General features: G+C 42.0%; 1 protein-coding gene across 1 annotated transcript in view; it reads right to left on the reverse strand.

The window, feature by feature from the left end:
• Window positions 1-17333, reverse strand: part of ice1 (KIAA0947-like (H. sapiens)) — a 96245-nt gene that overhangs the window by 25776 nt on the left and 53136 nt on the right. The window contains exon 14 of the mRNA XM_078539096.1: window positions 5850-6018. Coding sequence (XP_078395222.1) covers window positions 5850-6018 — 169 coding nt within the window. The remainder of the gene's footprint in view (window positions 1-5849; window positions 6019-17333) is intronic.

Raw genomic sequence — 17333 nt, forward strand, 5'->3', positions numbered from 1 at the left:
GTGAGCAAGGCAGTATAAATCTATGACCTGAACATATATGACACATACAGAATTGCAATGAAAAAGAGTATTTTCAGATGAGATGAAACATAATAGAACTACACACCAAGCAAAGTTCAGTGCTACAAGACATTTGGAGAAGCAGAATTTTGGACATCAGCTTCACACCACATAAAACAGAACAATTCCAGTTGAATTAAAAATATTGAATGTTTGTTCTGTATACATTCTTTCTGATACTGTTTGAAATATACTGGAGTCTCAATATATCAAAGTCTGAGGTACCTGGCAAAAACTTAAAAATATCAAGTCTTTGATTATACACAATTTCTGCTTCTGGTCTAGACTCACTCATCTGCATTTGTAGGCTGCTTGTATTTATTACAGGGAAAGATATTTAGTGTTTATGAATCTCACCTAACATCAATGTTGTTGCAATGTCGTATTTTGACTTCAGTGCTGGTCTGCCAGTCTCTTGCTCTCCATTATTCGGCACCTTGTCAGCGTACAATGTAGTATCCTCCCCTGTCTGACTCTATGCAGTATAGGAAGAGTCAGAGTGATTCTGGGAGTTTGAACAGTTAGTGCTATGCTATGCTGCTGGGTTTGCACTAGGTTCATTTGCTTGAATTTGCAGGGGTTCAGCAACATTCGTTGTTCACAAGTGGGATTTGGATTTTAGGACACATGCTGAGCAGCAAAGAGGGAAGATTAGCAGACCGGCATTGGAGTTGACATCCGATCAATTATGGGGCAAGACATATTGTATTGATATTTCAGGCAGTCTGAGGATGGGTCACAACCCCACAGTGCTGAGGCGAGGGGATATAGTCAAGTAAAACTCAATGCAATTTAATCATAGGTACCAAAACACTATATCAAGCCATCAGTATATTAAACACACCAACGTAAGACATGTCCTGCAATGTGGCTGGTTGTTCTAAACTAAGGCAATGAAAAAAAATTCTATTTGCGAAAAGAAAATAAATACTGTACGCTAATTTCCCACTGATGAATTTCTAGTAATTATCCTATAGTGCAATAAAAAGCTTTTCCAAGACTGGATTCTACCACTCTTCAAATCTTTTTTCCCCCAACACACACATTCAAATGCAATGGCTCAAAGGAGGTGGTAGAAAGTGGCCATATACTTTCCTGTTGATGCTGCAAAAAAGAGTATTTTTTCATATTGAATGTAGCCCTTTCCTTCTTTCTGCCAGCTGATAAATATTCCTACAAATACAAAATGGTGATGGAGGGGTGCAAAAGGAGAGTCATGATTATGAAGCTCTTGCAATCCCTGGCCTATTCTATCTAGAATACAGGACATGCCATTTAGGACGAGTTGAGGAGGAATTTCTTCACGCAGAGGGTGGTGAATCTTTGGAATTCTCTGCCCCACAGGGCAGTGGAGGCTCAGTCACTGAGTATGTTCAAGTCTGAGGTTGATAGATTTCTACATGTTAAAAACATCAAGGGATATGGGGATAGTGCAAGAAAATGGTGTTGAAGATCAGCCATGATCTCACTGAATGGCTGAGTGGGCTCAAAGGGCTGAATGGCCTACTCTTGCTCCCATTTCTTATGCTCTTATGTTAATACATAGTACAAATTAAAACTGTATTCAAAATAGCTCTTAAAGCCTTAGTTAATGGAAATGGAATTAATGGGCTCAAACTTGGTGCTTGATAGGCAGTACTTTAAATATTCACTTCATTAATTGCCAGTGGTTTGTGGATGCAGTGTCTATTATCATTTTTTTTAAATGATAAGTATCACTGGCATGGCCAGCATAAACTGATTGCCAACACCAGTTGCCTTTGAGAAGGTGGTGGTGAGCTGCTGCACTGTGTACACCCACAGTGCTGTGAGGGAGGAGTTCCAGGATTTTTAACCAGCAACAGTGAAGAAATGACAGTACAAGTTCAAGTCAGGATGTTGTGTGGCTTAGAGTAAAACTTTCAGATGGTGTTGCTCCCATGTGTGTCCTGCCTTTGGCCTTCTAGGTGGTAGAGGCTGTATGTTGGGAAAGTGCTGTCGAAGGTGTAGAGGCACATTGCTGCCTCTTTATGTTATTGGTGAAGGGAAAGAATGTTTAAGATGGTGGATGGGGTGCCAATCAAGCAGGCGGCTTTGTCCTGGATGGTGTTGAGCTTCTTGAGCGTTGTTGAGCTGCACTCATCCAGGTAAGTGGAGAGCATTCCATCATGCTCCCAACTTGTGCCTTGTAGATGCTGCACAGACTTTGGAGAGACAGTAGGTGAGCTACTCACTGTAGAACTCCCAGCCTTTAACCTGTTCTTGAAGCCACTGTATTAATATAGCAAGCATAGTTAAGTTTCTGGTCAATGGTGGGGCATTCAGCGATGGTAATGCTGTTGAATCTCAAGGGAAAATGGTCAGGTTCTCTTTTGTTGGAGATGGTCATTGCCTGGCACTTGTGTGACACGAATGTTACTTGCCAAGCAATGCCCTTGCATAAAAGAACTTGATGAGAGCAACCGAGACCAAGGATAAAAGAGCGCGAGGTGGGAGACAGAGACACAAGATAAAATACTGCAAGGAGAGCGGCGGAGCACAGTATAGAAGAGCACGAGGAGTGGGGATAAGGTATAAAAGGGTGTGAGGAGAGTGGCCAAGACACAGTATAAAAGAGCACGAGGAGAGCAGTGGAGATCCAGGATAAAAGAGCATAAGGAGAGCAGCTGAGATGCAGGAAAGCATGAGGGCGACGGAAATACAGTTTAAAAGAGTGCGAGGAGAGCGGCTAAGACATGGTGCAAAAGAGCATAAGGACAGTGGTAGAGACACAGTATAAAAGAGCAATGAGAGCAGCCAGTCACGGACCGACCGTGTTCTGAGAAAAACAAGTGTGACGTCACAGGGAAACAGTTCAGTGATTGGTTGGTGAGTATTTTTCTCATCGGGTAATTTATTAGTAATTGTAAGGTTGTATTAGTTGTAGTAAGGTTTACTAGTGGTAGTATAGCTTAATAGTAGTAGATTTTATTAATTTTAAGAAAATTAAATTAATTAACACACAATTTGGTTGGCAGGGCAGGTGATGAGTTGCAGCTGCAGTATGTGGGGTCTTTTGGATGCCAGTGTAATCCAAGGCAACCACATCTGCAAAGTAGCTAGAGGAAATTTGACTCAGAGTCAATGAGCTGGAGGCTGGGCTACAGGCACTGCGATGGATCAGGGAGGGGGAAAGTTACCGGGAAACTTCGTTCCAGAAGGCAGTCACACCCTTTAGGACAGGGTCATCCGATTTGGTAAGTGACAGGAGTGTGTGTCTGCGAGTGAGGCAGTAAGGGGATCCAGAAGGTAGAAGTGGAGGAGCCTCAGCCCTTGCAATTGCCCACCAGGTTTGAGGTTGTTGCAGCTTGTATGACTGAAAGCAGGGGCTGCAAAATGGGTGAGCAAACAACCATGGTACTGTGGTGTAGGAAACCATTCAAGTCGGGGGTAAATAAATAGGAAAGTAATGGTAGTAGGAGATACTATAGTCAGCGGGATAAACACAGTTTTTGCAGCCAGGAGCGAGAGTCTGGAAGGCTGTGTTGTCGGCCCAATGCCAGCGTATGAGACATTTGCTCAAGGCTGGAGAGGAATTTGCATTGGGAGGGGGGGGATCCAGTCGTCATGGTCCACGTAGGTACCAACAACATAGGTAAGACTAGGAAAGACGTTCTTCTTAGGGAGTATGAGCAGCTAGGGGCTAAATTAAAGATCAGAACCACAAAGGTAATAATCTCTGGATTATTACTTTAGCCACAAGCAAATTGGCATCGGGTAAATAAGATTAGAAAGATGGACATGTGGCTCAAAGATTGGTGTGGGAGAAATGGGTTTTGATTCATGGGGCACTGGCACCAGTACTGGGGAACATGGGGGCTGTACTGTTGAGATGGACTTCACCTGAACCGTGCTGGGACCAGTGTCCTGGCGAGTTGAATAACTAGGGCGGTACAGAGGGCTTTAAGCTAAATAATGGGGGGAAGGGATCATATAAGAGAAGATATGGTAAATCAAAGGGAAACAATGAACTAATAGAGCAGGATAGCGATTTGGTTAATGAATTCCAAAGTGTGGCAGGAGTACACAAACTTAAGAGTACACCAGCAGATAAGGCCAGGGGTTGCAAAAATGGCAAAAGGACAAAGTTAAAGGCTCTGTATCTGAACGCGCACATCACTTGTGACTATGGTATGCAGTTTCCGTTTAGCATGCATGTAGCGCTGTATTGTACCTTCACCGGGTTGGCATCTCACTTTTAGGTATGGCTGGTGCTGCTCTTTACTTGGTCTCCTACACTCCTCATTGAACCAGGATTGGACCCCTGACTTGATGGTAATGATTGAGTGAGGGATATGTTGGACCATGAAGTTACAGGTTATGATGGAAAACAATTCTGCTGCTGGCCCAGGGCACATCATGGGTTCCTAGATGCATCTGCACGATACATTGCAGAAACCTATCAAGACTTTTTCAGAAGCACCTTCCAAATCCACCTCAAAGAACAAGGGCATCAGGTGAATGGGAATACCACCACCTGCAAGTTCCCCTCCAATCCACACATCACCCTGTTACGAAACTATCATATTTTTCATAGCAGTATTGTTGGATATTGTAAGGTAGGTTTATGGTTGTGAGTGTAGATAGTTCTGTCTGTGTGACTGATTTAATTGAATTAGAGTCAGATAAGGTTAAAATTATCAAAAGAGTTAGGTGTAAAAGGCATTTGAAATGCTAATAGATAAGCTAGGATGAGGGTTCCACAGATAAGGTGTGAATGAAACTTGCATTTTTAGATAAGTGAAGGGATTGTTTGATTTTCGAAGGGATGGTAGGGTGTTTTACAACTCACAAGATAAATAGGGCAAGGTTAATGTGTTTGTTTTTCCCAAAAGGAAAGAGGCTATTTTGATAACATGAAAGATTTTTTTATTATGGGAAAGGTAAATTTCAAAAGACATGTAGAACAATGGGATTTTACACATTAAAGAAAGAGAAACATATATAAAGAAGAACGGAAGGCTATGTAGGGAGTGGCTGTGTAACATATTGAAAGGTACACCGTGTAAAGCAGTCTTGGGAAAAGCCGCTAGCCACTTTTGCAGGAGTTTGCTGTGTCCAGTAACTAAAGTTATGTTGAAAAGTCTTTGGAATTTCACTATCGAGTGGGTGCTGTGGTAACCTTGCTGGATTGCTTATTTAAATTTAAAATCTATTTGGACTGTTGCCGTAAATGGGGTGTGTAGTTGGGAGTCAGGTTAATTAGGAATTTTTGGGATTTGTTATAATATTAAGTAACTGTAATTTATGTCTGTGTTTGAATTCTTTTCTTATGTTAATAAATGTTTTAATTTAATTTTTAAAATCACTAGAGGTATTGGGTGATGCACTACTTCTGAATTCAGTGCACAAATCTTGTTGTAATAAATACAAATTGCAAAACCGTTGTAATAGCGTGGCCAAGTTTCCCTTGTGGATTTGGTCCACCTGGCACATATTACCTGTCACGTCATAACAACCCTAACTTGGAACTATATTGTTACTCCTTCACTGTTGTTGGGTCAAAATCCTGGAACAACACAGATTACAGAAGTTCAAGAAGGTGGCTCACCAGTCTTCCCAAGGGCAAAGCGGATGGGCAATAAATGCCAGCCTAGCCAACAATGCCTGCATCCCATAAAATAATAAAAAATGCATTTAAGTAGTACAGTTTTTACTTATTGAAGGATATCAGATTAATATCAGTTTCAATTGCACTAGGGGATCCAGAATAACAGTTCCATTAGTTTATTTTACATCAGCATGTATGCAATTCAGATTCATAAATTTACCTTCCTTTAAGATACTGTAAGAAAGGAGGCGAGCTCTTTCAAGATCTCCTTGTTGTCGGCAGATTGCAACATAAACTCGAGAAAGTGCCTGAAGACAGTTACCATCAAGGGTTGTTTGCTCAGCCTTCAGTTTCTTGATGATAGCCATCAGTAAAGCTTCTGTCAAATCCTGCCATCAAAGAAACAAATGAAGAGATTACTGCATCAACAACCACCAATAAACTATACTGTCTCTGACATTTTATAGAGGACATGTACCACAGAAACAGGCCATTCATCCTAACTGGTCCATGCCGTGATTTATTCTCCAGAAGAACCTTCTTTCATTCTAATTACCTGTTAGCTAACATGGCTTTTAATCTTCCATTGGAGGGTGCAAGCAATTCACGTGTTTGACCCCTTTAAATGTTTTTGCATGGCAGCACACACTCAGGAACTTACGGTTTGTGCACAGCCAAGCAGCTTAGAGGGGTCATTGCTTTTGATCAGAATCAAAACCATATAATCTTACCCAGCAATAGAAAAATAAGTAGGTATGATCCAATCATGGCATCTCTCCCACCTAAAACGAAAACCTAGCCTTGGCTGCCCCCAAAACAGGACAACTGGAACCCCTACCACTGCCAGAGAATAAAATTGGACCTGCCCCCTTCTACATTACAAATAATTGTGACTCACTGCTATTTTCCCACAATCTGCAAGAAAATTTGTACTGTAACCACTGAAAAAAAAACATGATCGTGAACTACCCCATTAGGCATATCTTTTGACCCCATCCATATAAAATAATTTTCTGCCTTGGTACCTGCTCTGGCACCCGGAAGAAAAGTAGGACTAATGCTATTCAACAAGGATGAAATTGGACTTGAACCATTGTCTCGCTCCAGCCCTACATATGCATAATAATAGCTCCCATTTCCAGCTGTGCAATAGGTAAATCAGTCCAGTGATTGGGAAGGTGAGCTCTCCCTCACCTTTAGCTTACCCTCCCCATTCCTCTTCTTGCTCATCCTACTCCCCCACCCATCTGTCTCCCCTTCCACCCTCCTTTCCTTATCATCCTCATCTCCCTGTCATTTTTCCTCTTCGTTCCTGTCCATAACCCCCTTCTCGCCCTTTGTTCTTCTCCTTCTCCCATGCGCATCACCACCAACCTACTTCCCTTCCCCTGTCCAGTTAATCTCCCATCCTGTAATGGTGCTTGTCTCAAATACTACACACGGTCTTGACCTCCTGCATGCAATGCCACAGAAGTTTGAATTGCAGCACAATAACTTTCATCTCACAATTTAAGAATGGTTGAATTGGATTTGCCTAACAAATGTGTTAACCTAACCCACGCCATTTTAACCTTCGTCTAATTCACCATTATCTCTCTCATTGAGGATGTGGCATCAGTGGAATGTTGCAAAGGTGATGCTAGTCTCCTGGTACTCTACCCAAGTGGAACATTATTCATGTGAGGAGCAGTAGTTTTCAACCACAACATGGCATCCATACACATTTAGGCCAGGAATTGCTGTGCAGAAACCAGGAGTAGAAATCTAGAGCACTGAGGGCAACTGTAGGGTCCCTGCCACCCAATCAATTAGGTCAATTAACTCAGCACAGGTTGAGGGCTGAACCTCAAATTTTCCTGATGGTTCAGAGACAGTCTCCATCCACAATGTTTTTTTGGGAGAAATGTATTTACAGTGGCTGTATCCTTCTGTCCCTTCTTTACAAAAGATTATAAACATTTCCTTGACAGAAAACTACAATGGCAAAATAATCAATTTTATTCCATTGCTCATCTTTATCAATGTGACTGATTCTGAATCATTTATTTTCTCACAATGGAACAGGAAAAACCGAGGAGCAGTGATTCCCTGTGAAATTATAACTGCCAGACCTTTTGAAATTCAAACTGGCATAAAGGGAAACTAAAACTGTATATTTAACAATTACTAAAGCTGCAAAACATACACAGCTTTTGAAACATGGAAACCGTTTGTTGTCATGGATTCACATGCGTTGCATCTGATTCAAATTGACTGATCTCCTTCACATGATCATATTTAACTGGTTGGTCTGCTCCACTCTTACTCATTTGCTGAACAATTACCATGGCTGATGGAATTTCACAACAAAACAAATAGCTTGTCTCCATTGAATATACAGGAAAGCCACAATCCAGATAGAGTTATAATGGTTATTAATATGTCAAATCATTGTGGTGTATGCCAGTTTCTTATCAAACTAATGGTCAAATTTATGGCATTTATGGCATGTTTTTTTTCTGGTTCTGTCATCCAAACCCTTTGAAAACACGATATTCATGTATGCACTTCCAGCCACTGAAAGTATCCAATTTTCAGACATTTTCCACTTACCATTCATACCCTGAATCTATTATTAATACATTTTTCCTCAAAGCTGGTAAACTCCTACCTTTATTGCCCAGTTTAGAAACATAGAAAATAGGAGCAGGAGTAGGCTATTCGGCCCTTCGAGCCTGCTCCGCCATTCATTATGATCATGGCTGATCATCCAACTCAATAGCCTGCTCCCGCTTTCTCCCCATATCCTTTGATCCCTTTTGCCCCAAGAGCTATATCTAACTCCTTCTTGAAAACATACAATGTTTTGGCCTCAACTACTTTCTGTGGTGGCGAATTCCACAGGCTCACCACTCTCTGGGCGAAGAAATTTCTCCTCATCTTAGTCCTAAATGGTCTGCCCCGTATCCTAAGACTGTGACCCCTGGTTCTGGACTCCCCCACTATCAGGAACATCCTTCCTGCATCTAACCTGTCTAGTCCTGTGAGAATTTTATAGGTTTCTATGAGATCCCCACTCATTCTTCTGAACTCCAGCGAATATATTCCTAACTGACTCAATCTCTCCTCATATGTCAGTCCCGCCATCCCAGGAATCAGCCAGGTAAACCTTCGCTGCACTCTGTAGTAAGAACATCCTTCCTCAGATAAGGAGACCAAAACTGCACACAATATTCCAGGTGTGGTCTCACCAAGGCCCTGTATAATTGCAGCAAGACATCCCTGCTCCTGTACTCCAATCCTCTCGCTATGAAGGCCAACATACCATTTGCCTTCTTTACCACCTGCAGCACCTGCATGCTTACCTTCAGCGACTGGTGTACAAGGACACCCAGGTCTCATTGCATATTCCCTTCTCTCAATTTATAGCCATTCAGGTAATAATCTGCCTTCCTGTTTCTGCTACCAAAGTGGATAATCTCACATTTATCCACATTATACTGCATCTGCCATGCATTTGCCCACTCACTCAGCTTGTCCAAATCACACTGAAGCATCTTTGCATCTTCCTCACAGCTCACTCTCCCACACAGCTTTGGGTCATCTGCAAATTTGGAGATATTACATTTAGCTCCCTCATCTAAATCATTAATATATATTGTGAATAGCTGGGGTCCCTCGAAAAGTTCTAGTAGATTTGTCAAGCATGATTTTCCTTTCGTAAATCCATGCTGACTCTGTCCGATTCTGCCACTGTTTTCCATGTGCTCAGCTATTAAATCTTTTATAATGGACTCTAGAATTTCCCCACTACCAACGTCAGGCTGACTGGTCTATAATTCCCTGTTTTCTCTCTACCTCCCTTTTTAAATAGTGGGGTTACATTAGCTACCCTCCAATCTGTAAGAACTGTTCCAGAGTCTATAGAATCTCGGAAGATGTCCACCAATGCATCCATTATTTCTAGGGCCACTTCCTTAAGTACTCTGGAATGTAGATTATCAGGCCCTGGGGATTTATCGGCCTTCAATCCCATCAATTTCCCCAACACTATTTCCCAACTAATACTGATTTCTTTCAGTTCCTCCCTCTCACTAAACCCTGTGTTTCCCAACATTTCTAGTATGTTATTTGTGTCCTCCTTTGTGAAGACAGAACCAAAGTATGTATTTAGATGGTCAGCCATTTCTTTGTTCCCCATTATAAATTCCCCTGTTTCTGACTGTAAGGGACCTACATTTGTCTTCACCAATCTTTTTCTCTTCACATAACTATAGAAACTTTTACAGTCAGTTTTTATGTTCCCCGCAAGCTTACTCTCGTACTCTATTTTCCCCTTCTTAATCAATCCCTCGGTCCTCCTTTGCTGAAATCTAAACTGCTCCCAATCCTCAGGTCTGTTGTTTTTTCCGGCCAATTTGTATGCCACTTCCTTGGATCTAATACTATCTCTAATTTCCCTTGTAAGCCATGGTTTGGCCAACTTTCCTGTTTTATTTTTGGGCCAGACAGGAATAAACAATTGCTGCAGTTCACCCATGCGCTCTTTGAATGTTTGCCATTGTTTATCCACCGTCATCCCTTTAAGTAACGTTTCCCAATCCATCATAGCCAACTCGCGCCTCATACCATCGTAGTTTCCTTTATTAAAATTCAGGACCCGAGTCTCAGAATCAACTAAGTCACTCTCCATCTTGATGAAGAATTCTATCATATTAAGGTCGCTCATCCCCAAGGGCCTCACAACTAGATTGCCAGTTATTTCTTTCTCATTACACAATATCCAGTCTGGATGGCCTGATCTCTAGTTGGTTCCTCAATGTATTGGTGCAGAAAACCATCTCGTATACACTTCAGGAATTCCTCCTCTACAGTATTGTTATTAATTTGATTTGCTCAGTCTATATGCAGATTAAAGTCACCCATAATTACAGATGTTCCTTTATTGGAAGTGTCTCTAATTTCCATTCCCAACATCACTACTACAGTTTGGGGGTCTATATACAACCCCCAGTAACGTTTTTTGCTCCTTAGTGTTTCTCAGCTCTACCTATACAGATTCCACATCGTCAGAGCTAATATCTTGCCTCATTATTGCGTTAATTTCCTCTTTAGCCAGCAATGCAACTCCACCGTCTTTTCCTTTTTGTCTGTCCCTCCTAAGTATTGAATACCCCTGCATGTTCAGCTCCAATCCCTGGTCACCCTGCAGCCATGTCTCCGTAATCCCGACTATATCATACCTGTTTACATCTATTTGCGTGGTTAATTCATTCACTTTATTACCAATGCTCCTTGCGTTAAGGCACAAAGCCTTAAGGCTTGTCTTTTTAACATTGCTTGTCCCGTTCTCACTATTTTTCATTGAGGCCCTGTTTGATTCTTACCCTTGATTTCTCTGCCCATCACTTTTCTTATTCCCCTTTCTGTCTTTTGTTCTTGTCCTTGATTCCCCCTCCTCTGACTCCTTGCATAGATTCCCATCCTCCTGCCATTTTAGTTTAAACCCTCTCCAACCACTCTGGCAAATATTCCCCCTATGACATCAGTACCGGTCCTGCCCAGGTGTAATCTGTCCAGTTTGTACTGGTTCCACCTCCCCCAGAATCGGTCCCAATGTCCCAGGAATCTGAAACCCTCCCCCTCACACCATCCCTTCAGCCACGTATTCATCAGATTCATCCTGCTATTTCTACTCTGACTAGCACGTGGCACTGGTAGTAATCCTAAGATCGCTAGCTTTGAGGTCCTACTTTTCAACTTCCTTCCTAACTCCCTATATTCTAGCTTTTAGGACCTTATCCCTTTTTTTACCTATGTCGTTTGTACCAATGTGTACCACGACCACTGGCTGTTCACCCTCCCCCTTCAGAATGCCCTGTAGCCGCTCTGAGACATCCTTGACCCTAGCACCAAGGAGGCAACACACCATCCTGGAGTCTTGTTTGCGGCCGCAGAAACGCCTGTCTATTTCCCTTACAATTGAATCCCCTACAACTATTACATTCCCACGCTTTTTACTCCTCCCCTGTGCAGCAGAGCCAACCGTGGTGCAACGAATTTGGCTGTTGCTGCTTTCCCATGAGAGGCCATTCCCCTCAACAGTATCCAGCAACAGCTTCTTACCTAATGATTGAAACAGAAGCTTTATAGGGGAAGAGCAAGCTTTATAGAAAAACAATGTACTCAGTTTGCACAGTCTGAACGATTTTGCATATACCAATTTTTTTTAACTGAGGCGTTTTCAAAGAATGACCCTATGGTACAGCTAAATTTAGCTAAATCTGTTGCTTACTTTTTATAAACGCTCCATGATGTTGGTGGAGTCCAGTGCATCATTAAGCCGACTGTTTATCTCCAGCACGTTTGGTATTTGTTCCAGAATTCCAGCATTTGCAGCTTTTCCTATTGGAAAACTGTGCCCAGGAGCTATGGTTCAATCACTGTAAAGACATAGTCTTTAGCCTAGCTGCCATCTGCTGGAGCAATTTTGAACTAGATATTGGAGGTACTGTATCTATGTTGTAGCTTCATTATCAGCAGTTAATACGCAGATTGGTGATCCTTTAATTGAAAGCTATTTAAAATTTGTGCTCATGCTACATTTTCACCCCACTCTCACGTCATTAAGGAATTATTTCTCATTGAAGTTTGGCCACTCAGTTTCAGGTATTTCACCAAGTGGTCATAAGTTAAATTTGAACCTTGACATTGACAGGTTGGAATCCCCTGCTTTGCATAGCTCAAGGACTCACTTGATCATACAGCTAAGTCGAGGTCATGAAAGACAGTCATCCCATCTAGCTCATCTTTCCACAGAAACTTACAGTAATCCCATCAGAACATCTAGCTTGCTCTTAAATTTATATTTTATAAACTTTGATGAAGTCCTCTCACATTTGTTTTCTTTCAAAGCTAGAGTCTGAGTTTTTCTAACCTTTTCTCCTGATACATCCTGTTGATATTGGGGATCAGCTACAAGGCACTGTTCTAGGTGTTTCCCTCAAGCTTTTGTGACCAGAACAGAATGCAGTGTTCAAGGTGCCGTTTGATCAGAGAAATCTGAAACTTCAGCAGGATAGTCTTAGAATTATACTCTACTGATTTGGAAATAAAATAATTGCTTGTTTTATCGATTACTACTCCTACAATAACTGGACATGGCAAGTGTTGAGCCCATGATCACTTCCATCTCAGCCTCTTCTCAAAAAGTTTGGCAACACGCAGGGACCATCTCCCCTATCTTCTGACCATTAATTGTATGAATTTTTAATTTGTAATTGAAAGCATATTAAAATTTTAGAGATGAGTCATTTTCTGGTTGACAAGCTGTAACTAGCGGAGTGCCGTAGGGATCAGTGCTGGGGCTTCAACTATTTACAATCTATATCAATGATTGATATAGATCAATGTCTATTTTTTTTTGATAAGGAATGGAATGTATGGTTGCTAAATTTGCTGATGACACAAAGATAGGTAGGCAAGTAGGCTGTGAAGAAGGCATAAGGAGTCTGCAAAGGGACACAGATAGATTAAGTGGGTGGGCAAAAACGTGGCAGATGGAGTATACTGTGGGAAATTGAAGAGCGAGCAAAAAGAGGGCCCAGAGAAAGTAACCACCACGCTATCCAATCCGGTCCAGTCTGTGGCTCCAGAGCAAAGTGGCCACGTTCTGAGAGAAATCAAATAAAAACAGGAAATGTTGTAAAAACTCAGCAGGTCTGGCAGATCTGTGGAGAGAGAAACAGAGTGGACTCGAAACATTAACTCTGTTTCTCTCTCCACAGATGCTGCCAGGCCTGTTGAGTTTTTCTAGCATTTTCTGTTTTTGTTTCAAATTTCCAGAATCTGCAGTATTTTGCTTTTATCTGAGAGAAATCAAGTGTGACCGCAGGAAAACAGCTAGGTGATTGTTTGGTAAATATTTTGCTCATTTATCTTCAAAACTCTTGTAATTTATTAGCAATTGTAAGGTTTTACTTGTTGCAAGGTTTTATTAGTTGCAGTAACGTTTACTAGCAGTGGTAAAGGTTATGGTAGTAGCAGTGTTTATTAATCATAAATAAATTAATTAATACATAATAAAGATGGCAGATGATGTGTTTCAACTGCAGAATATGGGAATTTCTGGACCCCGGGGTGATCCAGGGCAAACATATCTGCAGTAAGCATCGCGGCTTGAGGAACTTTGGCTCCGTCATTGAGCTGGAAGCCGAGCTGCAGACACTACGATGCATCAGGGAGGGGAGAAGTTACCTGGAACACTTTCTGTATCAGGAGGCAGTCACATCCTTTAGAAAAGGGTCTTCTGATTTGGCCAGTGGTCAGGAACAGGAGGTTGTGACTGTGAATGAGGCAGCTTTGGGGGTCCACAAGGTAGAAGTGGAGGAGCCTCAGCCTTTGCAATTGCCCAACAGGTTCAAGGTTCTTGCGGCCCGTGTGGGTGAAGGTGGTGCTTGCCGGACAGGTGAGTAAACTGACCATGACACCATGGTACAGGAGGCCATTCAAGCAGGGGGAGTTAATAGGAATGTAGTGGTAGTTGGGGACAACAGTATAGTCAGGAGCATAGACACAGAGCTCTGCAGCCGAGAGCAGGAGTCCAGTCGCTGTGTTGCCTGCCCGATGTCAGGGTTTCGGATATCTGCTTGGGGCTGGAGAGGAACTTGCAGTGAGAGGGGGAAGGTCCAGTGGATGTGGTCCACATAGGTACCAACTACATAGGTAAAACAAGGAAGAGGTCCTACCATGGGAGCAGCTAGGGGATAAATTAAAAAGCAGAACTTAAAAGGTAATAATCTCTGGACCACTACCTGATCCACAAGCAAACTGGTAATTCAGACTAGAGAGATAAATGCTTGGCTCAAAGTTTGTTGTGGGAGAAATGGGTTTATTCATAAGGCACTGGTACCAGTACTGGAGAAAGTGAGAGATGTAATGTCAGGATGGTCTTCATCTGAACTGTGCTGGGACAAGTGCTCTGGTGAGTCACATAACTAGGGTAGTAGAGAGGGCTTTAAACTAAAAAGTGGGGGTGAGGGATTATGTTTGGGAAGATGTGATAAATTAAATAGAGATGGCAAGGCAAAAGAGCAAGGTGGGAATAAGGGAAATAATGATCCGAGTGTGGCAGGAAGGACAGGGTGCATTGACCCAAGAGCGCACCAGCAGATAAGGCCAGAGGTTACTAAAGGCTAAAGGAACTAAAGGCTCTGTAGCTGAATGCACATACCATTCATAACAAAACAGATGAATTGACAGCACAAATAGAAATAAATATGTATGATCTGATAGCTGTTACAGAAACATAGCTGCAGGATGACAATGACTGGAACCTCAATATTCAAGGGTACATGACATTTAGGAAGGACAGGAAGCTAGAAAAAGGTATAGGGACAGCTCTGTTAATTAAGGATGACATTGGTACAATAGAGGGAGATGAACTTAGTTCTGGAGATTAAAATGTAGAATCAGTTTGGGTAAAGATGAGAAATAGTAAAGGTAACAAGTCACTTGTGGTTTATAGGACCCCTAACAGTAACCACACGCTGTAGGACAGGGTATATAGGAAGAAATAATGGGGGCTTATGAGAAAGGTACAGCATTAATCTGGGTGATTTTTATACACATAGATTGGACAAATCAGATTGGCAAAAGTAACCTGGAAGATAGTTCATAAGAATGTTTGTGGAACAGTTTCAGAGAGCAGCACATTTCAACGCCACCAGAGAGCAGGCTACACTAGATCCAATAATGTGCAATGAGGCAGGCTTAATTAATGATCTCATAGTTAAGATGTCCCTAGGTAGCAGTGATCATAATATGACTGAATTTCACATTCCGTTTGAGGGGGTGAAGAATGGATCTAAGACTTATGTTTTAAACTTAAATAAGGACAATTATGAGGGCATGAAGACAGAGTTGACTAAAATAAACAGAGATTAGGTTAAGGGATAGGTCAGCAGAGATGCAAAGGCAGGCATTTAAGGAGATATTTCAGAATACTCAGAAAAGATACATTCCAGTGAGAAAGAAAGACTCTAAGGGTAGGACACACCATCCGTGGCTAACTAAAATCGTTAAAGATAGTATCAAATTGAAAGAAAAAACGTATAATTCCGCAAAGATGAGTGCCAGGTCAGAAGATTGGACAGAATATAAAGAACTGCAAAGAATAACAAAAAGATTAATAAGGAGGGCAAAATTAGAGTATAAGATAAAGCTAGCTGGAAATATAAAAATTGATAGTAAGAGTTTCAACGGGTTTCTATAGAAATTCCCATATTCTGCAGTTGAAACATATCATTTGCCCTGCCATCTTTACTAATGATTAAAAACAAAAATTAAAGTTGGTCCTCCAGAGAGTAAGAATGGGGAACTAATAATGGAAAATAAGGAAATGGCAGATGACTTGAACAGATATTTTGTGTCTGCCTTCACTGAAGAGAATACAAATAACATCCCAGAAATAACTATGAATCGGGAGGCGAAAGGGAGGGGGGAAACTTTGAACAATTACAATCCCAAGGGAAAGGATACTGAGAAAAATATTAGAATTAAAAGTTGAGAAGTCCCAGGTCTTGACGGACTTCATCCAGGGGTCTTAAAAAAGTGGCTGCTGGAAAATAGCAAATATGACTCTAGTCAAGAAAGGAGTACCAAACCAGTGGCTCAGTTCCACAGTTGTCAGGCTGGTTATATCCCCATTTGCTTAGTGACACCTTTGAACGAACCTACACCAGTCCTAGTTGTTAGAGTCTATACATGGCCCAACCAGAACTGGACACATTTTTGCACCTTGTTGTTGAATTCGGCAAGATCAGCAACAGTGCAGGGTTCCTCTAGCGATAGGCATTGCAGGAGATGTTGCATAGTCTGTGGCTCAGTTCCACATTCACAAGTTGTCAGGCTGGTTATATATCCCCATTTGCTTAGTGACACCTTTGAACGAACCTACACCAGTCCTAAGTCTGTTAAGGCACTTCCAGGTTGCCCAGTTACAATTAGCTCCTGGGGGAAGGCTTTCATCCGGTAGAATTTCCATTGCTGGGGGTTGTTCGAGACTGGCGAGCTGGTCTTTTCACAAGGCGATGCGGGCTTCAGATGGGGTTGATTATAATGGAACAACACTGTTCATGAAGCTCTTCCTTAACTTTAGGTGGCTGGGTGTAGGTGTATGACCATGTGGAGGGTGCCTCCCATCTGATGATTGACGGAGTCGCTCTTTCTTGCTGGCTACCATTCTTCTTATATCAGGGGGAGCGATACCCACCAGGATATACATGGACTGTTGGTGTTTGTTGGTTTTAAACAACCTGTGATAAGTCGGCAGCTTGCATTCAGAACAGCATCTATCTTCTTAGCATGAGTAGATCTTTCCCATGCAGGGCAGGCGTATTCGGCAGTGGAATAGCAAAGAGCAAGTGCACTGGTGCAAGGTAGAAGCGTTCACGTCGCGGCCCTGTTTCAACCAATTCTACCACCACCACGCACAGCAAGTAGGAGAGAGACTACAAGCAGGAAACTACAGGCCGGTTAACTTAACATCTATTGTATGGAAATTGCTGGAACCTATTATTAAGGAGGTTATAGTGGGGCACTTAGGAAATCTCAATGCACTCAGGCAGAGTCAAGGTGGTTTTGTGAAAGGGAAATCATGCTTGGCTAATTTATTGGAGTTCTTTGAGGAAGTAAAAATCAACACGGATAAAGTGGAACCTGTGGA

The sequence above is a fragment of the Cetorhinus maximus genome, chromosome 3 (genome assembly GCF_964194155.1).
Source record: "Cetorhinus maximus chromosome 3, sCetMax3.hap1.1, whole genome shotgun sequence".
Lineage (NCBI taxonomy): Eukaryota > Metazoa > Chordata > Chondrichthyes > Lamniformes > Cetorhinidae > Cetorhinus > Cetorhinus maximus.